General features: G+C 53.4%; 1 protein-coding gene across 2 annotated transcripts in view; it reads right to left on the bottom strand.

The window, feature by feature from the left end:
• Positions 1-22,814, bottom strand: part of Slc37a1 (solute carrier family 37 member 1) — a 65,773-nt gene that overhangs the window by 2,895 nt on the left and 40,064 nt on the right. For both annotated transcript variants that reach the window (XM_042266706.2, XM_042266705.2), the window contains exons 9-18: positions 20,792-20,829; positions 18,861-18,941; positions 14,655-14,786; positions 12,090-12,180; positions 10,467-10,529; positions 9,890-9,975; positions 8,997-9,045; positions 8,121-8,194; positions 7,232-7,310; positions 1,807-1,904 (exon numbers count right to left, since the gene is read on the bottom strand). In XM_042266706.2, the coding sequence (XP_042122640.1) occupies positions 1,807-1,904; positions 7,232-7,310; positions 8,121-8,194; positions 8,997-9,045; positions 9,890-9,975; positions 10,467-10,529; positions 12,090-12,180; positions 14,655-14,786; positions 18,861-18,941; positions 20,792-20,829 (791 nt within the window). The remainder of the gene's footprint in view (positions 1-1,806; positions 1,905-7,231; positions 7,311-8,120; positions 8,195-8,996; positions 9,046-9,889; positions 9,976-10,466; positions 10,530-12,089; positions 12,181-14,654; positions 14,787-18,860; positions 18,942-20,791; positions 20,830-22,814) is intronic.

The following is a 22,814-nucleotide window of genomic DNA, read 5'->3' as shown; positions in this document are numbered from 1 at the left end:
ACGTGGTCCCCTGGCATCCCCGGGGAAGCGAGCTCAGGTCCTGGAGCCCCCAGTCAGGGGGGATAAAACTGGTTTAAGGGAAAAAACACTGGAAGGAGGAAGGGCCTGCCAGAGCTTTAGGGCAGTTATTTGCATATGTATAATTTGGGGAAGTCTCAGGCAGCCAAGCTCTAAACTGTTTTCAGTGCAGTGCTGGGCACCAGTGCAGGGTGTATAGGAATAGAGTGAGCTCTGAGGAGCCGCATCCCCAGCCCTTACATAGCCGAGGATGACCTTGACCTTCCAATTCTACTGCCTCTACCTCTCAAGTGCTGTGGTTACAGGTGTGCAGTGCTGGGGATGCAGGTGTGCAGTGCTGGAGTTACAGTGTGCAGTGTTGGAGTTACAGTGTGCAGTGCTGGGGATGCAGGTGTGCAGTGCTGGGGATGCAGGTGTGCAGTGCTGGAGTTACAGTGTGCAGTGCTGGGGATGCAGGTGTGCAGTGTTGAGGTTACAGGTGTGCAGTGCTGGGGATGCAGGTGTGCAGTGCTGGGGATGCAGGTGTGCAGTGCTGGGGATACAGGTGTGCAGTGCTGGGATTACAGTGGTGCAGTGCTGGGGGTTACAGGAGTGTAGTGCTGGGGGTTACAGGAGTGCAGTGCTGGGGGTTACAGGAGTGCAGTGCTAGATTACAGGTGTGCAGTGCTGGAGTTACAGGTGTTCAGTGCTGGGGTTACAGGGGTGCAGTGGTGGAGTTACAAGGGTGCAGTGCTGGGGTTACAGGTTATGTCACCACCCCCAGTTTAATATGGTGCTGGGGACTGAGCCTGAGGCTCTGTGCACACTAGGCCAGCTCTCTCCCAACTGAGCTGCCTCCCCAGCTCTCTTGGCTCTTCTCCGAGTCCAAGCTGGGGCTGTAACGTACTGCACAGCTCGGGCTAGCCCCAAACTTGTGACAGTCGTATGCATTGTGAGTGCTGGGATCATGGGCCAGGGGGAGGTCTGTAGGTCAGTGGGCATGCTCCAAAGGGATTGTGGGACCTCAACCCCTTCCTCTTTCTCTGTTCTGTCTCCTAGCCAGGCGGCGAGTAGTTCCTTTCCAGAGGTTAGCCTCATCACAGGCTGAAAGCAATCCTGGACTGAACTATCCCAAACTGTGGGCCAAACTGAGCCTTTCCAATCTGACCGTGTCCGGTGTTTGCAACTGACACAGCAGGCGGACTTGGGGGGGTGTTTCTCTGTTCCCCATCTGCTCCAGCTCCCCAGCAGGCCCGCCTCACTGTCATCACACACTTTACAATGGGGGTGCGAGGGCTGGAGAGAAGGTTCTGTGATTAAGGGCCTGGGCTGCTCTCCCAGAGGACCTGGGTTTGGTTCCAAGCACCCACCTCAGGAGGCTCACAACTGTCTGTAGCTTGAGCTTCAGGGGGGTCTGATGCCCTCTTCTGGCCTCTGCACACAGGTGGTGCACATGTATATAGCCTCAGGCATACACACATACACATAAAATAACAAACTAAAAAATTTAAATGTGGACGTGGCAGCACAGAGAGGCTCAGAGACCTGTCACCTGCTGGATGGATCCAAAGCCACGGGCCTCCTCGCTTTGACTCTCAACAGCCCACAAAGAAGAGCCTCGCTTGTTTCTGACTTACTCCTCACCACCGGAGACAGAAAAGGCCTCAGTCCATGTGTGCTTAGTGAAGGCAGCATGGCACACGTCGCTAGGGATTGTGGGAGTCCCCAGGAAGACTTTCCACTAGGGTCTGTCCCACAGCTACAGGGCGGCTAACTGAAGATGCATGGGTTAGAAACAAGGAGACCCACCAGTAAGGCACAGGCATCTGCAAACATCAGCATGTAGAACACGTTGCTCCATCCTGAAGGGGAGATGAGCCCCGCCAGTAGGGGGCCCAAGGCAGCTCCTGAAACAGGCACACAGATACTGGTTAAGGAAGGCTAACAAGGGGAGACAAACTGTGTCGAGGAGGGAGCAACTGCCATAAACATCCTCGGGAGCCCATTCTAAAGCAGGTATTGATCTTCGAAATGTCCACCCCATCTGACACGCCATCATTATAAATGGACTTTATAGCTGGGTGTGTTGGCGCACGCCTTTAATCTCAGCACTTGGGAGATAGAGGCAGGAGGATTTCTGTGAGTTTAAGGTCAGCCTGATTATATAGTGAGTGCTAGGACTACATAGAGACCCTGTCTCGAAGAACCAAAATCAAAAAATAAATAAATGGACTATGTAAAGAAACTGAACCCAGCAAACACCCTCAGATACCCCTGTGCTCAGAAAATGTCACTGAATGAATCTGCAAGAAACACAGGACTTAGACCCTGCTGACGCCAACCACCTGATTCTGACTGCCCCAAGTCAGGGAGCTCCTTGTATTTCAGGGGGGTACTGACCAGTTATTTGCAGAGGGCAGTGTGGCTGCATCTTACTTCAGTGGTTCAGAAAAAACATGCCTGTACATGTATGTGCAAAACATGTGTGCATAAGCGTGCACTTACATGCATAATTGTGCAGATACACAACTGCAAGTGTGCATGCATGTGTATGAGTTTGTGTGAGTGCATGTGTGCACATGGGCACAGGTATGCACGTGTGTGTACAAGTGTGAATGTGTGTGTATAAGCATGCATGTGTATGCATGTGCACAAATGTGTATGTGCATGCATGTGTGAATGAGGTGTGGGATAAAGAAAAATTCAAGATGCTTGTGAACTCTTTGCATTATATTTGTGAGTTGTTTTTTCTTTTCTTTTCTTTTTTTTTTTTTTTGCAAGTCTAAAATCATCATGTCAAATAAACTCTGAGATAGACAAACAAAAGACATCTGCAGAAGAACGTTGGCTGCAGTGTCTGGAGTGCTTCCCTCACTGAGGGGGGGGGGCGGGTTGGGGGAGGCGGGTGAATGTGACAAGATGGCCTGTTCAGCAGCTGCAAGCTAAGGAGCTTGAGGATTGCCTGCAGGTAATTGACTGCAATGTAGTCCCCGAGAGCGGAGGTGCTTCATGCACACTGACTGTTCCAAGGGTGTGTACAGCACACACATTACCCTGTGATCTGGGAAGCTATCTGATACGCCTTTCCCATGTCTCAGCAAAGTTGCAGGCACACATCAGCTGCTCACGTGAGTTTACTCCGTACCTCCCGAAGACCATGGCGTGGACCACAGCTGAGTTTTAAAAATCATAAATCCACAGAGCAGAGGGCAGATAAGAGAAAAACAGGTGTGTGTGTGTGTGTGTGTGTGTGTGTGTGTGTGTGTGTGTGTGTGTGTGTAAGACAACAGTGGGCACAACCTGGGGACCTCTCCTCATAGCTAGGCTGGCCAAGCACATGATGGGGGGGTCCGTGGGGGGGGCTGTAGCAGGCAAAGGGCCATCATTTGTTCCCTCTACCACCCCAGAGTCCAGGTTCCCCCTCATCAATGACTCAGTGACATCCCACAAAAGAGCAGTAGCTGAACCTCTGGGGACAGCAGACCCCATGAAGGGTATGGGGAAGGTACCCAAGAGAGAACAGGGACCCAGGGAGAAGACCGGTCCCCAGCAGCCATCCATGCTCCAGTAAGGGTAAGAACATCAACATCTGAGTACCCTGCAGATTCCAGGCTGGTTTGTGAAGATGGGGGGTGGGCGCTCTCCAAGAGAAAGGGCTCCACAGTCACACTAGTTTAGTGGCTTATTTTCAAATACAAAGATACAAAGGGGCAGCTTAGAGGCCCCAGAGCTGAGGAAGACTTGGCTGTGACCACACACAAACTGAGGAGGTACACTCAGGGCAGTGAAGCCAGAAGAAAATCCCCGGGCACGGGAAATACCATCCGAGCACACGTGAAGAACCAACTGGAATCTTATGACAACCTTGGTTTTGTAGCTGAAGATCAGTTATCAGTAGTTAATTCTCATTATATCGACATTAATGAGTGTTGAAAATGTGACAGCTAAAATAAGAACCCAGAGGTTGACAGGTAAAGTCAAGGACATCTGTGAGAGAGAACAAGAGAGACAGGAAGAACAAACACAGAAAGGAAGAAACAAGAAGGAACAATGCGACAATCTGGAAACCCCACGTTTGACTGATGTTTTCCAGAAAACAAGATAGAAAATGGTAGCCAAACCTAGCAAAGAAACAACAGTGCCCATCCCCCAAGATGCACGGCCCGCTTCCACGTGGAAGCCTGCCAGGAGTACCACGGTGGGTGGAGAAGGGCCTCTGGGTAAGAGGGAGACCTGAAGACCCAGAAGAGGGGAGCCAGGGCAGTGTGGAGAGCCGAGGAGAGTGACAGCTGATATCTACTGCCAGCGATGGAAACTGAGAGCCACTGGGGTTCTGGAAGAGGCCCTGACGTCAAGTGAAGATGGACCCCCAACACCACAGCCTTGCAAGCTCTGGGAATTGTAGGAAGCTACTAGATGACAGAGAAGCGGTGACCAGGAATCTAGCACACAGGGCTCTGATATAAGAGGGAGGAGAAAGAAGTGTGGGGGACAGAGAGGGAGCCAAGTCTCTGTAGCTTAGTAGGCAGCTGTGTGGATGCCAGACGGATGGCAGTAGGAAACAGACTTAGACCGTGGTGGTGTCAGGGCGGGGACAACCAGGACAGAAACAAACCAAAAGCAAATGGCAACAGTTAAGCCAGGGTGGGGGATGACAGGTCTGAGGACCGGCAAGGTCGACTTCCTGGCAGAGTCAGTGTGATAGAGGGATGCAGGGCAGAGAGGGTGGGAAGAGCCGGGTCTAGCTGTCTTGGGTAGAGGACATGAGATGTTGTCCAGGCTGACGAGTCCAGGAAATTCACATTTGTGGTGGGGCTAGGAGCAGCAGCCCGGAGGGACCAACTCTAAGAAGAGGGCTTAGGCAGGCAGAGCCAGGGCCTGTCACATTGTATCATGAAAGCTCTTAGGACTGTCTAGTCCCTGTGGCTACATGATGTATTACTTTGATAAAAATAAAACCTCGAAAATACCCCTGGCTACAGCCGGCTGTTCTGCACACACATGTAAGAAAGGCACCCTTGGGTCCCGCTGAAATGTCACTCTGGACACTGCAAACGCACGAGCCATAAGGCACTCCCAGCTTGGAGAAGGTACTGGCTGGTTTGGGATCAGGGGAGCTGTGCCTTTGCCTAAACCTGAACTGACTAATAGACACGACCACTTGACGAGCACTGGGGGCAAACACTTCCTTCTGTGATGCTTTTGCTAAAGTGGTGTGTTGTCCCCCGAGCCTTCCTTTGCTTCATCTTGTGGGTATCTGTGTGCACGAGAGACACAGAGCTGGGACTTTATGGAGGACCAGCGTTCATGCTGTTTCCATGGTGACTGGCTACTGAGTCCCTGTGCACTTGAGCAATCAGGAAAGCATGGGCTGGTCCAGGAGTCCAGCCCATCCAGTTCCAATGGTAATGCTGTAGAAACTCAGGTGGGCACGCGCTTTGAAGGGGGGCAGCACGTGATGCTGGGGGAGGGGAAGGCTCACCGGCCCGCTGCCCTTCTGTTTTGAACATGGTGCTTTCCTCCTCCGCAGCCCGGCATGAGGTGGTGAGGTCCACCTCTTCACCGAGGCAGCCTCTCTCCTCTTAGCCTTGTGTTTGAGGCGAATGTCAGGAGAGAAGCATTTTTCCACTTCCTTCCTGATTCTTCTTTGATCCTCTGCTTTACTGGAGTGCCCAGGCTGCTGGCAGGACTCCATGGTAGCTTAAGCATGGTGTCCTGGGAGCAGCGAACTTCTGTGGGACCGAGTGGGTGGGGGAGGCTGTGGCGGGGAAGCACATCTAAAGTTTTCTGAAGTCTCTCTTGGGCTGGGTGAACTGGGAGAATGGTGGATCACTCCTCACAGGAAGGGTTGTGCTGCTTCTGAGACCCATCACCAGGCACAGCAACCCAGCCCCACACCCTGCCATGTCCCAGACACGCCCCAGGGGCCAAGAGGGGCCCTGAAAGGCATCATCAGGTTAAGTGGCCACAAATGCCATCCAATATACCTGTATCACCTCCAGACCCAACAAAATAAAGGAATCAGTGCTGAGGACTAGCTGGGTGACCAGCTAAGCCGAAGCCTGGCGTTGTGGACAACAGTGACCTTCTCCATGCCTCACAGAACACACCGAACTCTCACAGGAAGAAGTCCTGGAAGTGGCAGTGGGGGACGGAACAGAGATGAGGTTCCTGTGACTGGGAGGGCTGCCAGTCCTACCCAGATGAACCTCTCTGCCACAGCACTGACCCTGGGAGACCACATCTGTGAATGCACCATCCCCGAACGGGAGGGAGACCTCTGAGTCCTTGCCTGTGACTACAGCTGCCTTGGACCAGCATCAGTTCAGCTCACTAACGATGCCACTCCCATCTAAGGAAGGGCAGCGGAGGGTGTCTCTGCCCTCCATCGGCTCAGGTTATATTTGGTGTGGGTGGGGTCCAAAGGAGATGGCTTCTGGGATCTCCAGACTTGGTATTTTACCAGACCCTAGCTGTCTGTGCCTTGTGGAGGACCAATTTGGATCTGGAATGCCCCAAAGAACCACATGCTAAAGGCTTGGTCACCAGCCTCTGATGCTGTTGAGAGCTGGAGGCACATTCAGGACACAGGACCTAGTGGGGGGAAGTTAGGTCATGGGGTGTATGCCCACCCCCTTCTCTCTCCCTGCTGTGTGGGGAGTAGCATGGTGTACCATCATGATGCTTTCCTTCCCACAGGCACAAAACAATGGGCCATGGACTAAAATCTTCAAAACTGAGCTAACACAAACCTTCCCTCTATTCAAGTTGATTGCCTGTGGGATTTTGTTACAGTCACGCAAAGCTGACTAACACAAGGATGAGCCGTTTACACTGCCACCTTTTGTCACTCCAGAACGTGCTGACGAATCTCTTCAGAAACCTCAGCGAGGTGGGTGACAGGACTCTGTGAACTTCTGGATTGATCTGTTTCCCCATAACTCAAATTGAAATAAGATCCTGTCTTTCCTGAGGAAAAGTCAGAGCCTAAAGTTTCTCCACCCCTGGGTCCAATCAGAGCCTGGCGGGACATTCTCTCCCACCGAGGAAACAGATCCAGACACCCACAGCTGTCTTCTCTGAAGCCATATGCTACGGCCTCCACAGCCGACTTCCCTGAGCATCCAGGAGCAGACAGTCCTGACACTGGCACCAGAGCCTTGGGCACCCGTTAGTTAGGGACAAAAGCTTCTTGGGGAGCTGGGGGGTGGGGAGGGAGGCATTCTCTGCATACCTACAGACCCAGTGCCGTCGATGATGGCCGTCACGGTGGACAGGGCATGAGAGTTCCCTTTCAGACTTTTGTGAGTCCCCTGGGGGCGTGGAGGAGAAGGATGTGAAACACAGGCAGATAAGGAGTGAGAAATAAATCCGCTCCTGACACATGTGACCATTACACAGAACCTTTCCCCTAGGAAGTCTACACCCTATGCCACCCTGAGAGAAGCCCCAAGCATTTCTTTTTTTTTTTTTTTTTTTTTTTTAGTTTTTCGAGACAGGGTTTCTCTTGTGTAGCTTTGCGCCTTTCCTGGGACTCACTTGGTAGCCCAGGCTGGCCTCGAACTCACAGAGATCCGCCTGGCTCTGCCTCCCGAGTGCTGGGATTAAAGGCGTGCGCCACCACCGCCCGGCAGCCCCAAGCATTTCTAAGAGACAGAAATCCTTCCAAATATCTGCCCAGGCATATTTAGTTGTTTGCGACTGTCTTGTTTAGCCTAAAGGATTCAGTTAGAATCCTTCCTCTGCTTCTTTCTTTTTCGTGCTGACCATTTTGTTCAGTCTGGTGTGGATCCTTCCAGAATATGTCATGGGTACTTAGCCAAGTCTGCACACCCATGCTCACCCAAGGGATAAGCTTCCTATGGGCAGATTCAGAAACACACCCAACACCAGGGCCAGGCAGGGCCAACCCGCAGCCTTGGGTAGATGGTATCAGGTGAAGAGGATTGGTCAGAGCTCCACCGGGCCTCTCAGCTGGGCACTCTCTGTTGACCACTCAGGGAAGAAGAGGTGGTAGGGGACTGCTGCTAGAAGACTCTCCAGACACAGGCTATCTAGGCACAACTGTGAATGAAGCTTCACCCACTGAGGAGGCAGTGCTGGCCCTGAGTGTGGTGACTCACCAGGTCTGCAGAGACGGCCGTGGTAATCAGTGCATAGGGCCCGCTGACCAGGGCCCCACTGAGGAGCAGCATGGCTGTGGAGAACAGAGGGGACTCAGAACAGAGCCTGCCCGGCCCAGCAGTCTACTGGTGAGGGCAGGCACTTCCAGGGCAGGGGCCCACCCCCGGGAGACAATCTCCAGGGAGCACAAACAGCTCCTGTACTGTGCCTGGGGATGCACTACCATGCTTCCCCAAAGCCTCAGAGTCCTTCCTCTTCGGAGGACCTGAAACTCAAGTTCCCTGGCCTCATGGACAGTCGCTGATGATGGTTCTGGGAGGGAGGGAGGAGAGCTTGAGCGGACCAAGGCCAGGCCAGCACTGGGTCTATACCACAGCCCTTTCAGCCACAGAAGGGACTGCCTCTCTTCACCACAGGCAGGGATCTGAACACACGGCCCCTCCCTTCAACTGCATGAGCTCCTTTTCCTGAAGAGACTCTGGGTCCATGGGAAATGCCACACTGACTAGCAGAGTGCTTTCTAGGTCACTTGGGACAAGACTGTCCTCTGCCCCGCTTCCTCCAGCCTCCAGGGTGTGGCTAATGCCCCATCCCTAGGCTGAGGCTCCTCTGAGCAGCTCCTCCTGTTGGCACCCAGAGCTGGGCACTGCTGGGCCTGGTGGCCATACTTATCCCCACGAACTGTCACACCTGCACTGTTCAGATCCACGCCCAGAAACTGGAGCCTCGCCTCTCCCCAAAGGGGACATGGGGCCACACTGCTCAGTCACATCAGCTTAATGCCTCTGGACTGGCTTTTACCTTTCACATCACGAGATTGTGTGGACAGACACACGTGTGTGCGAGAATAAGTGACGAGGCCTCGTGTTACTCACCTATGGTGGCTTCCAGTCCCATTTTGCTGACGGAGGAGAAGACATAGAGCTGTGGGAATTAAGAACGAGGAAGAGCCGACTGAGCCCAGGCAGCTGCAGGTCTGCTGGGAGCCTGGGCTTTAGAAAGGGAGCCCACAGGGACCTGCTACCTGAGCGTGTAGCTCTGGGCCTTGGGGAACTCTCAGGGTGGGACTCTAAGCGCCCAGGGCTGGTGGGCAGGACACTGAACGGTTCCCAGCTCCTCATCTGAAGTCTGAAGCTCCCTGTCCGAGCACTGTACCCTGGGATGCAGTCTCCTAGCAACGGGGCCATGCTGCTTATAATGTCTTAAGGAGTGCCTCATAGGGCCTGAAGCCTCCGAGGAGGACTCAGAACTAGACCATGTTCCAGGGACAGTGACGGCCTTGGGGAGAGAGGCATGTGGACAAATATAATGTGGCAACAGAGTGGCTCCTGGTATCACAAAGAGCAGTGGCAGGCCAACGCCACACCAGCTCCACATAGCCACACTGTGGGGTGATGGCGCTCCTGACCAGATGAGGAATCTGAGGTGGGGAAGTCACCTGCCCAAGGTCATGAGCTTCTCAATGCTTGCGGGATGACCCTGGCGTGATGGGATGATGGGGTTCATTGAGCCTACAAGGTAGGGATGGCACACAGATTCCAAGAGACAGGCAAGGGTGTGACCGAGAAGGGGGACAGAGATGGGTGTGAGGGACCACCCCATAGAGAGGAGCAGCCCATGAGAAACCCAGGGTGAGGGAGAAGCATGGTGTGTGTGCAGCCCAGGGGCTGAGGCAGTACAGCCTGGAGGAGGCTCTGTGCTTCCAGCCAGGGACAAGCTGGGCTTCTAGGGATGTGGAACTTGGGCTGGGGGCAGAGCCAGGACTCACCGTGGGTGCGGCCAGCAGGAGCATCAGACCGCAGGTGGAGGCCCGCTTTTCCAGGCGGTCGGAGATCACACCTGCTAGGATCCCACCTGTGACGGAGGGGGGACAGCCTCAGGAGCTGATGCTTGGCATGCGCTCCCCCCCCCCCAGAGGAGACTAAGTCACAGGGGCAAACACTTCCCTGAGCCTGTCCCCTGTGGGCAGCAGAGAGTGGCCACTTGGGGCCGGCCTCACAGGACCCATCTTGCAGGGGCCATGGGAGTCACAGGGTGCTTAAGGTCAGGCTTGAGGGCGACCCCAACGCCCTCTACCTGGTATGTAAATAATGCCACCACCTCCCGGGTGTGTGCATGTCATTTCTGGGGGCAGCTGGCTCAAGAGCGCTGTGTCACATGGGCCCTCCCAATAGCAACGCTAACTCTGAACAGGGACCGGCGGATTGTTGTTGGAGACAGGGTCTCACCGGGTAGGCCGGGCATGCCTCACACTTGCCACCCTGCCGCCACGGCTCCGGAATGGGCCACCCACCCAGCTTTGCTGTTCGGGTCTTGACAGAGTGGAGCCAACGTCTGGAACTCACCGAAGATCCCGCCCACGTCAAACAGTGTGGACAGCTCCCCCGCTTTCTTGGCATCCAGGTGATCTGTTGAATGAGCAGCGTATGAGCCCGTGAGGACGCGCGTCCTTGGTGATTCTCCCAGGGGGACCCACGTAGGACTCTGCCCCATGAGCGGATTCGCATCAGAAGCAACCACCTGAACTCAGATTTTAAAAAGGAGGCTGGCTGACGCATCTCACCCCAGCTCGGCACTGCCTGGCCATCCTTGCGCCCTTGGCTTGGCCACCACAGGGGCGTCAGCTCAGGAGAGAGGGCGTCCAGGAAGCTACCTGGTGTGCAGATGGTTTGAGGTCAGAGGCAGGGCTCCCCGGGAGCAATGGCCAAGAACACTCAGCCAGTCATCCAGTGAGACTGAGCATGTGGTACCGTGTGCTACCTGACCCCCACCCCCGGGGGGCGGGAAAAGGATGACTAGAGCCTTCTGGTACCTCAGTGGCAGGATGCCCTTCACATCCCTTGGCTTCCAGCTGGATGGATGCTGGCTAGTATGAGGAGACAGTTGGGAAGCACTTGGCTGGTCTGACCCATCCCCCTTGCTCTGAATGCCACCTGCAGGGAACTGGGCTTGGCTCAAACCAAGACTCAGACTGGGCATCCAGGAAATTCAACACTCCAGTCAAGACTGTTCCCCGGTGAAAGGGAACATGGCCTCCTGCTGAGACTCCTCCTCCTCGTGACACTGTACTCTGCCCTTGAGATGAGGTGGGGGGTGTTAGGCGGGGCCCTGGGCCCTGAGGGAGCTCCCTGCAGTCTGCTCACCCACCCTCTTTTCCTTTGCAGCTTGTCCTAGTTAGCCATGCCCCCCAGAAGGTCCCTTTGCTGCCTCCCCAGCTTCCCTGGCTGAGGTGACACTCCCTCCAGCTTTGGGCTCTGGTCAACCTTGATGTGGCCCTATGACACCCCTGAAATCTGACTCCCCATTCTCCAAGCCCTCCTTCCTGGGCTGTAGCCAGAGCCCAAGGCCAAGGCTCTATCTACAAACCCCCGTTGCTTTTCCTCCCTTCCCTGCTTCAGTATGCCCTGCGACCCCCACCCCATCAGTGCAGGAACCCCGAGACAGCCCTGACTTGGTTCCTGGGAATTGCTGATCCCCTTGTCACGCTACCTACAAATGATGCACAGCTACATAGTACTATTTCCCGGAACATCCTATCAGGATCCACAGCTTCAGATGGTCTTGGACTCTGGTTATCTAAGACAGGCTGTCAGCCCTCCCACAAATCGGAGCACACCCCCAGCAACGGTTTCTAGGTCAGATTTCTAAGGATGTCTTATCTCAATTCCCAGTGGCCACGCTCCTGCTGGCTGGCTGCTCTGCTCCAAAGCCCAACATGGCCCAGATTTAAAAGCAGGCAGCCTCTGAGAACTGCAGAGGGGGTCGCGATGCAGGCGACGAGCCCAGTGAAGATTATTACCGGAGCCACAGGGCGTGCGCGCCTCCACAGCCTCTCCCATCGGCTGAGCGTACCATCCCTGTCCACTCACCATGTGTGGTCCCTGTTAGGAGGCTCTGGCCCAGCAGGCGTAAAGGAGTTCTGGGCAGTCAGCGCACAGAACTGAACCTCACTTCCGGCAAGCACTCACCGACACTGGTGATGTACAGCGGGAGCCAGAACAGGAAGGTGTAGCTGACCAGCTTGGCGAACAGCAAGCACAGAGAGAACTCAATCACGCCCTGGAAGAGGGAGGCGACTGTCAGCTCCAGGTGTGCGAGTGGCAGTGTGTCTCCAGGTGTGACCGAGTACAAATGGCTAGTCCCCTGCCGACGTGCTATGTATGTTTCTACAAGGTTCAGACTTGCTCAGGGGAGGATGCGACGGGGAGGCAAACCCCAGGAGATCCAGAGGACACACTCGCCTGGCTGCCTGGAAGGCAGAAACCCGGTGTCCACATCCAACAAGAGCTAATGGGAATATATACTGATGAGATAGTCATGCCAATGATGGCCAGTGATTTCCTCCTGCGGGGAGGAGGGATGCTGCTCATCAAGACTCAGGAACTGGGCTGGGGAGATGGCTCGGTGTGCAAGAGCACTTGCTATACAAGCAGACCCTGAGTTCAAATCCCCAGCACCCACATAATAAGCCAGGCATAGTTGTGAGTGTCTGTAACTCCAGCACTGGAGGGTGGAGAGAGGCAGATGCCAGGAACTCACCGGTCAGCTATCTAGCCAAATCGGCAAGTTTCCAGTTCAGGGAAGAGACCCTGCCTCAAAGTAATAAGGGTGGGGAGTGATAGGTGAAGACACCTGACATCTTCCTGTACATACATGGCCTCTGCATATATGTACATGGGTGTGTGCACCTGCATACTCATGTGTACACACTACACACACACATATGCATACACACATACATACACACACACACACACACACACACACACACACACACACACACACACAGAGTGAACCCCATCACCACCACCATTGGTGTTTTTCAGTTGTTATCATGGTATGAGGATGGGAGGGAGTGTGTGGTCCACCATTAGCCCGCTACATGCCTGGCATGCTCCGCACTGGGATGAACTCATCTCACTTCATCCTCAGATCAACAAATGGCACTGCACCAGGGGAGGAGCCCAGTGATGGGCAAACAGAAGCTCGGCAGGGATGCTCAGGCCAACTAGCCGGGCAGGGCCAGAGGGAGCATGAAGGCTGTGCCAGACCTCCAAAGCCTGTCCTGTCCACATCGCCCTGTGACCTGCATTTCCATGCCAGTCTGCTCCCTAGCCGATGTCTACAGAAGTATTTGGGGGCAGCAATCTACATCAGTTAGGGCACCACAGAAGGGCTGCCAGGCCCTCATAGCCCAGGTGGTAGTGGGCTTTAATCCCAGCACTGAGGCAGGCGGATCTCTTTGAGTCTGAGGCCAGCCTGGGCTACAGAGTGAGTTCCAGGAAAGGTGCCAAAGCTACACAGAGAAACCCTGTCTTGAAAAGCAAAAAAACCAACCAACCAAACAAACAAACAAAGAAATGAGGTTCATTTAAAGCTGTCATCTTCTGTTGGCTGGCTGTGAGGCCTGTTCAGGAAGCCAGTGCCCAGGTCTGCACTTGAGCTGTGGAGACTGGCCAGGGCTCACAGCTATATTCTGTGAGATTGCTAACCCAGGGCATTGTGGGAGCCAGCTGACACTAAGGTGTGGTGATACTGTGTTCCCCAATATATCGTGCACCCTAATAATTTTATCTGGGGTTAGAGAGAAGAACAGCCACTAGACAGACATAGAGGCCAGAAAATGGTGGCACTCACACCTTTAATTCTATCACTTGGGAGGCAGAGATCCATCTGGATCTCTAAGTTTAAAGCCACACTGGAAAGAGCCAACCATGGTGATTCACGCCTTTAATCCCAGGAAGTGATGGCAGAAAGCAGAAAGGTATTTAAGGTGTGAGGACAAGGAACTAAGCTGGTTAAGCTTTTAGGCTTTTGAGAAGCAGTTCAGCTGAGATCCATTTGGATGAGGACTCAAAGGCTTCCAGCCTGAGGAAACAGTATCAGCTGAGGAACTGGCAAGGTGAGGTAGCTGTGGCTTGTTCTGCTTCTCTGATCATTCAGCGTTCACCCCAATACCTGGTTCTGGGTTTGTTTTTATTAATAAGATTCTTTAAGATTCCTGCTACACTAAGGGTCAGAGCATAGTCAGGTCCAGCTGCTTAGGACCCCAGCAAATTGCTGGGTATTCTTCTGTAACCTCTACTCTTTCATGCCGTGCCTTCACTGTGGTCATGTGCCACATGGGGCACTCACTGGGATGTGAAACGGAGCATGCTCAGTAGAGCCACAGGACAGCGAGCACCCTATTGCCTTAGAGCCAGAAGGCAAGTGACTGGGAGGGCAGAGAGCCAAGAGGGACAGAAGGTATCATGGGTGCAGACAGCTTTCTGGTTTTCAAATGAAAATATTTGTCAAATTTAATCTATGAAGTTTCTGAGTGGAAAAATTAATTTCAAAATGATAGAAGTGATAGGACAAAACAAAGAGATCATATACACAGCCACACTTACCCCAGAGTGACCAGCCACACTGCTAACACAGGACGAGAGGATCTGACCCACCAACCACACAGACATACACACTTCTCTTCCAAACTCACCAAGGCTCAGCGCTCTCCCGCGGTATGTTCTCTCCCTGGTAAGCAGACTCACCGGGATCCTCAGGGCTCCTGTGAAGCTGATGGCCGCCATGCTGCCGCTGCTGTCACCGGGAAGGACGACGATGTGGCTGGGGTGGAGGGGACTCTTTCCATCAGAGAGCAGTAAGCATTGCAGCTCTGGGTCCTGGACACAAAAGGAACAGGGGTGTCTGGCTGAAGTAAGGCCAGAATTCTAAGTGAGTAGGTCACCGGGTTTCCTGCTAAAAGCCTTAGGAACACACGTGGGTGACACTGTCAACCCCATGGTCACATCAGCTGTTAGTATCCACCTGGCTCATGAAATGCCACTAACTCATAAAACTCTTTGGTTAAGAAATAGTGAAAAACAGAAAAAGGGACCCCATGTTGCTGCAGAGAAAGATCAGTGGGTTAAAGCACACCCGTTTGGAAGGTGTATCTTGTCCCCAAACGTCTGGAAGAAGATTCTGGTAACAGAAGATTCTTAGCATCTCTTAACAGAATCAGATATTTCCATTATGATCTTATCAGATGTGTCCAGCCTGCTGTACAGGGCTGACGTGTCGCCAAAGATAACTCAGGAATGCACCCGATACAAAATTATAAACACACTTAAAACATGAAGAGATTTTGTTCATGTGTGGTTTTTGTTTGTTTGTTTAATTCAATCACACAGTTCTCTGGCATGAACCTTGCCGATGACAACATGGATGAACATGCCTGAAGGGATGGTTTATGTATCCATCCACAGCAGTAGGATGCTTTTCTGGAAAGAGAGAAGCTAAACTCTGAACCGGCAATGTGGTCACTGTGCGGTAGACCAAGGTAACTTCATGGACTTGCTCATGAGGAATTCATCACAGGATCTCAGACCTTGCAAAGAGTTCACAGTGGACAAACGTTGCCAGAAGCGATGTTACTTTAAAATTTACAAGCCAGTTCTGAGATCTGTGCCTTCCGATACTGGGGACATTCCTAAGGGACAGAATTTGTGCTCACTGGAGCAAAGCAGAGAGATCCCAGCTCTGCATGGGGTTTTAAGTCAGAGCAAGGGTGATACAAAAAGGCTTTTCCCGAATGAACCATGAATCCCAGGGGCTTAAAAAGGAGTGTTCCCGTGTACTGCAGATGTGCTGTGGGACCCAACAGCTACTAATGCGTTTTATTTGTCTTACTGTAACCCAGGTAAGGTGAATTCAAATTACAGTAGATTTTTTTTTTTTTTTAAAGAAAGACCATGGGGCCGGAGAATGGCTCAACAGTTAAGAGCACTTGCTGCTTTAGCGGAGGACCCAGGCTCATTTCCAGCACTCACAAATGCCTGTGACGCTAGCTCTAAGGCTCCACTGCCCTCTTCTGGCCTCTGTGGGAACTGCACACACATTTCACATAGAGACTAGCAGGTACTCAGGCACACACACATATTAAAACAGATGAAAGCTAGGTGGCAGGTTTGACATGCAGACACTCAGCACTGTGTGGGAGCTCAAGATGGACACATCAGCCGGGCCGGGCTCACTGACCAGGAGGACATTTTCACACTGAACCTGTGTTCAATACTTAAGAAGGAAGATGATGAAAGGCTCAGGTGTGAAGGAGGGACACATTCTGTTCCTCACACACACAGGGACCAAAGGGCTGCCCCTCATATTGGGAACTGGCTCTCCTCTCATGAATCAAGTCAGGTGTCCAGCTTGGGCGACTCTCCACTAGTTCTCTGCCGTACTTAACAGTGGCTCCTCTGAGACTCCATTCCTGGGCTGGCTGAGCTGTAAAAATCTCTGAACAGCTCCAGGCTGCAGGATAGTCCCGGGGGCCCAAGCTGAGACCTGCAGGACTTCACAGGCTCTTTTAAACAGAAAGAGGCCTGGCCAGGGGTAAGACTCAGCAAGCCACAAGGCAGTGAGCAAGTGCAGAGTCCACCTGGCCAGGAGAGGCGCAGTCTGTGAGCTGGAGAGCAGTAAGAACGGGTCAACCACAGAAAGCCCACCGGCTCTCCCACAGGTAATGCCTGGGAGTGTATAGCGCCCTAAAGCGCCACCTGCTGGGCTGTCTTAAAGCTGCAGACCCAGACTACTCTGCCTCTAGGGAAGAACTAGGCAAGTTGGAAGAACTAGGAAAGTAAGTTAGTGGTATGTCTTCCAAAACAAGCAAAAGGGACTGCTATTTCCTTTCAGAGTGAACAAGAAGCCACTGGCTAATGAGAGACTCAATAAGCAGGTTCCATGTGTGCTCCAGCTTGAGGGCTGCATGATGAATAAGGATTCTTCAGCTGGAGCCCTGCTCTTGACTTATGCTCCCAAGAGCAAAGGTTGTTCCAAAAGAACAACTCTCTCTCTCTCTCTCTCTCTCTCTCTCTCTCTCTCTCTCTCTCTCTCTCTCTCTCTCTCTCTCACACACACACACACACAGGCTACTGCTGTAACTGAAACGCCTCACTTGGATGTGCCTGCAGTCACACTGTGGGAAACCTGTCCTTAGTGAGGTCTGTGCTTCCCATCTAGCAAGCAGGGCACAGGTAAATGGGCTTGCCATCCTGAGGCTCATGTGGGGTCTCAATAGTGTCCGAGCCCTGGCCAGTCAGAGATGCCAAGGATGAAGAGAACAAGTGGCCACGGGGATGGGAATTATGACCACCTCAAGGCAACCATCGCCAGCCCACGAAGACCAAAGGGGGCTCCCCCTGCAGCCACATGTGGCCTCTGCATCAAGCCTTGGGACTGGCATGAGCAGCAGTGAGCGGCACCTGGGGTCAGGCTGGGAAAGGGGACAATCAGGGGGTCCTGCCAGGCTCGGGGACACCCCGCTACATATCCAAACCCATAGCAAGCGCAGAGGCAGGGGTTTGCTCAAGACACTGTGTGAGCAGGGCCAGTCCCCACTGGAGTCGGCGTGAATAAGGCGGCTGAGCTGCTATGTACCTGGCTTCTTGGTGGCAGTGAACAGACTTGTGAAGGGGAGAGAGAGGGAAGACGGGAAGTAACACGCTGAAGCCAGAGGGAGTCTTTTCAGGTTAGTCACCACAAAGAACAAAATGTCAGCCTTCACAGTCACAGACACAGAGGAGTGTCACGGAGGTGGGAACATTAATCAAGACGTGATATTGAAAAATAAAAGTCAAGGGAGCTGAAATTTTTGCAGGCATGCCCAGCCTCTTGACATTGAGACACAATGCCGTCATCTACAGAGTCCACATTCGAGAACCACGCATCGGGCAGCATTCACAGCTCTGCCGGGATTCAGTGCCCGTGGCCTCTGGGCTGCAGGATGCACAGATCTGTAAGCATTTCGGTTCATGGGCCACAGCCCACACTCTCCTTAAAGTGCAAAGACCAGGATGTATGTATGGGACATCATGTGTCTTCCTTCCCACACTTCAGACACCGTAAATAAATGTCTCCGGGCAATAAAGACTGTGAATAGCAGGCTTAGTGCATTGATCCTTCGAGCAACCTGACTTCAAAATGAAAGAAAACGGCTATAACTTCAATGACGAAGTCTAAATTGCTCCAGGAGGCCCAGCTCAGGAAGTCAATGAACTGTCTGAGCAACTGAATCCAGAAGAACTGCATGAGAGAAGGGCAGGAGGAAGGCCAGGCATGGGCAGAAGCTTCTGGGCTTGTTCTAGGGTATGGATCAGGAACTTAGGACTTTTGTGCCTCAATTTCTTCGTCTAGAAAGTGAAGGAAAGGTAAGAGATGCCCTTTATGACATTGGTCACCTTTTCTTGGGCCTGTGACATGAACTCTTTGTATCACTTTGCACTCCTAGTCCACTGTGTGCGCCTCCTGCCCAGTGTGCCCGGACTTCCAACACCCACCTGCCATACAGCTGTGTTGCAGCGACACCTGCTGGGCCCAGCTGGAACAGCACCTGCCTGCCCTACCTCTCCACTTGGGGCACCAGGTGGCCCAGGCCTCGGCCCACTTCCCATCTGCACCTTCCTCCTCAGCCCTAACACAACCACGAGCAGCGGACTCCTTGGCTCGCAAACAACTACTGGATGGATGAATGGCTTTCAGAGTTGATCGAAGACATGTGAGTGCAGCTGACTGTCCAGAGAAAGCCACCAAAGGAACCTCAAACGCCCTTTAGGAATACAAACAAACCCAGTGGTTTAAAGAGCCTGGATGCCCGAGACATGACTGAGGCACAGGGACAGCCAGTCGGCCCACAGGACTCAGAGATGCTTCTCAATCTCTGAAGACGGCCCAGCAGGTGGGAGCCACGTGCCACTCACCAGAGGTCCGTTCTTTTCAGTGTGTGCGGTTTGCTTCTGCAGTCTAAATCTGTTGATGCCGTTCTCAGAGACTTTGGAATGCTGGAAGAAAAGCATCTCATTAGAGAGTTCCTCAGTAATGTTTGGACTGGGGCTGGGGAGATGGCTTGGTGGCTAAGGGCACTGACTGCTCTTCCGGAGGATCCGGGTTCTAGCCCCAGCACCCACATGACAGCTCACAACCTTCTTAACTGCAGTTCCAGGGGATCTAATGTACTCTTCTGCCTCCATGGGCAGTGCACACACACGGTGAATACACATACATGCAGACAAATGCTTACACACTAAAAGCTAATACATTTTTTAAAGGAACACTTCTGTCACTGCAGAAAAATGATGAGGGAAAAATACAATAAATGACCAGAAATATGCTGCTGTTTCGTGACTTCCTGGGAAAATTCCAAACACCCACACTGCACCACTTCATTGAAAGCTCACGGTTCAGTGGTCTGTTGAGCCAGAGCCTTGTGTCCACCACTGACCTCAGGCTCAGAATGTTCCTCACCTTTAGAGACAGGAGTCTGTCACCTGTACCCTCCCTAGGCCCACACCCCCTGATTCGACCGTCCCCCTAGATTTGTCCTCTTCTGGATGCTTTGTGAAGTGCATGGATTGCTTCACTAATGATTGTTTTACTAACAGCTTAGCAGCGGCTTCCTTAAGTAGTCTAAATGTAGGCCCCTCCCAAGACACAATTTGCAAATATTCCCATTCTGTGGGCCTGCCTCACTTAAGATGAAACACAAAAGTCTTGAATTCTGACATTTTCCCCCCCTTCAGTTCTGCTGTGCTATGGCTGAGCACCCCCATGACTTCATGTGGTGAAGCTGAACCCCACTGTGAAACGTTAAGAGGCTGGAAGTACCCGCTGTTCTGTTTATGATTCCCGCCCAGCCTGCCACAGAACCCTCAGGACAGCTGAGCTCTGGGAGACCCCAGGAACTCACTCAGACATTTGAAAAGGAGAAAATTAAAATATACTTTGGCTTTTTGGCCAAGATCATGTATGGGGAGAGAATCAGGTAGACCTAGCCCAGACTTAACTCTGCATCGCATCACACACACACACACACACACACACACACACACACACACACACGGGGGGGGGGGGGGGGGGGGAGAACCAGTAGCTTGGGCCTGGCCTGATCCCTGTATGTCTGGAGCTGGCTGTGAGGAAGAAATCACTTCTAAGACATCTCGCTTCCCCAGGTGTGGCCACAGCTGTCCAGAGGGACAGATGTTCCCACGAGGAAGCGAGTGTCCAGGTTCTAATGCATCTAGAGGTTATCCACCCACGTGACTCGTAGAGGCCTTAAATCACAGTGGAAACATCCCTGGTTCTGTAAGCTTGGACTCTGAAATCTACGCTTCGGCAGGGACATGGCTTTGAGAACCCTTTCAAATGTCAACCACAGCTACTCTTCCAGAATACAGTCGTCTTCTTTGCTTACTTTTGTTGTGGTTTCTAAAGAACCAGAATGCCCCGCTCCCTACACCACCCCCAGCCCACAGCTGTTGAGCCTCAACCGGAAGGGGCTCTGGTGCCCTCTGCTGCCCGGTTCAGGCACTGTCCCCAGAGCTGAGAGCTCGGGTCTGCTTGCTGTCCACGGGAAGGTCCTAACACCTCACAGGGCAGAGGGCAAACAGGTTAAGGGCGATTTTATGCCGACAGAAATGGGGGTCACTGAGGGATGTCAGGCCAGGCTGTGGTGACAGCCTCTGCCAGTGGAGCTGAGGGTCAGCAGGAAGGGCTTGGTAGGTGGCGATGTGGGCAGAGAGAGATTCTTGTCATGTGTGAGGCTGTGGCCAGCCTCTCCCTTCCTTCTGGCAGTGTGGGCTGCAAAGAGGACTAGGCTGTTCTGGAAGGGAACAGGAGACGGAGGAGCGCTTACCGTGGGCAGGGTGGAGGAGCACTTGATGTCCTTCGGATCTGAAAGAACACAGAGGAGACAGGGTGGCTGAGCATGGCTGCCCACAGCAAATGAACCCACCCGGGGCCCTCGGCAGTCCTTAGGGTGCGGCTGGTAACGGGAGCGCTCTTCACCGGGCGTTCCTGCTAAGTGAGTGGTTTCAGGGTCTCTTCTCACAAAAACAGTAACAAAAGAGGGGACTACGGGAGTGGACGGGCATGTTTCATGACTGTCATTTTTATTAGCCGTGTGCCCTTGAATGTACGTTAATAAGGTTCATTTGAAGAGAACAAGACACCACCATCGGGTGGCTCTCACTGAATAAACAGAAACTGAAGGAAGAAAGGCAGCCCGGGGCCAAAGGCCTAGGAGGTGAGGGCACTGCCCAGCTCCCCTCCAGGAAGTGCCAGGCCCACGGGTGTGGTGGACACGACTTTGAATATGGAAAGACTTGACGGTTTGGTACGTCAGCCGGAGCTAAGGACACAGTGGACCCGTGGAGCGCTCAGATGGAACACAAAGCCAGAGCACTGTCAGAACGGCGTTTATAATGGGCGGGGAACGTCTAAGAAATAAAAGTGAGGAGATCAGACGGCCGCCAGAGAAAACAGAATGCCAGTGTCACTGCAAGGAGTGAGGGGTCACGAAGAGGTCCTGCCTGTCCCGCCACCTGAAACTCATCCAGTGGCCTACTGGGCCTTGGGTGGTCACTCAGCTCCCCAAGCAAGCAGGGCTTGTCCCTGAACCCTGTGTACTTCAGAGAGAAGGCGTGAGAACAGCCCTGGAGCCTGACGCAGTGTCTGGGATGCAGGCAGCAGGCCGCATGGGACATTCTCTGCCTGCCACCCAGGAAAATGTCCCAGTTATGACAGACTGAAGAAGCAGGGTGGACGGGGGTCTCAATCCCAAGGCAGGGAGCAGGGTCAAGCTCAGCTCTTCTTGTAAAAGTGTAGGAGATGGAGGTGACCTCGGGCGTGGCTGGCACGGCACAGGGGAGCCGTCCTTGTGGGGAGCACAACCATATCCAGACGGAAGCAGAGCACAGTTGAGTACCAGGCCCTGAGACAGCCTTGTATTGTGCAGGGAACGGGGAGGGGAAGGGGCCACCAAGGCACCATGACCAGGCCTGTGGCCTGGGACAGGTATGGGGGACAAGCCACTTCAGTGAAGTGCCCAAGAGAGGCGGAAGCAGGGGTGGGAGGTGGCTGAGGAGGCAAACCAGCTCGTGGGAACTGGGGCCCACATCGGGAGGGCATAGCGTGAAGGTATGAGGACAGGCATGGCGGTGAACAGAGCAGTGAGCTTTGACTAGATGGCAGGTGGTCTTCCTCACACTCGGCAGTGACCACCAGACGCTGATAGATTACATATAACAACCCAGGGAACCGAGGAGGGATGACCACTACCAGAGGCCAATCCTGAGCCCAGGCTCGGGGTCCCAGCTTTGTCCCTATGCCCTGGCACTAGCATACCCCCCCACCAGCAGCAAACCACCTTCCTGTTCAGGGCCAAGAAGGACTGGGTAGGCAGAAGACACAGACCAGCTCAGAGGAATGGTCCTGAGCACATTGGCTCCAGCAAAACTTCCCCGAGAAATGGGCAACGCCAGGTCTGTGGCTTCCAGCCCAGGCAGCTGGCTGCAAGGCTGGGTTGGCCTGAGGGGTGGAGACAGTCTACCCTAGGGTGGACAAGGAAGAACAGGACCAAGGTCATGCAGTAACAGGCAAGGAGGAGAGTGGGTCACCCTGGGATGTGGGGCACCGGGTCCAAGGAGCCTGACAGACAGTTGTCTCGGGATCATCCTGTCCATGAACAGCAGGAGGGAGCTCCTAAGAAGGAGGCTCCGGGTTGGTGACCAAAAGGTGAAAACAGAGGTCCACTGTTCTGGATAATTCTGTCCTAACTAGGGGACAATGCCCTGTCCCCGACCGAGCTGAATGGCAGCATCAAGCCTATGTAGCCAGTGCCACACCCTCTATGCTTGCTTCCATCCTCCTTACCCAGA

The sequence above is a fragment of the Peromyscus maniculatus genome, chromosome 21 (assembly GCF_049852395.1).
Source record: "Peromyscus maniculatus bairdii isolate BWxNUB_F1_BW_parent chromosome 21, HU_Pman_BW_mat_3.1, whole genome shotgun sequence".
NCBI classification, from domain to species: domain Eukaryota; kingdom Metazoa; phylum Chordata; class Mammalia; order Rodentia; family Cricetidae; genus Peromyscus; species Peromyscus maniculatus.
The sequence above is the reverse complement of the archived record's forward strand: the minus strand, read 5'-3'. Positions and strand labels throughout refer to the sequence as shown.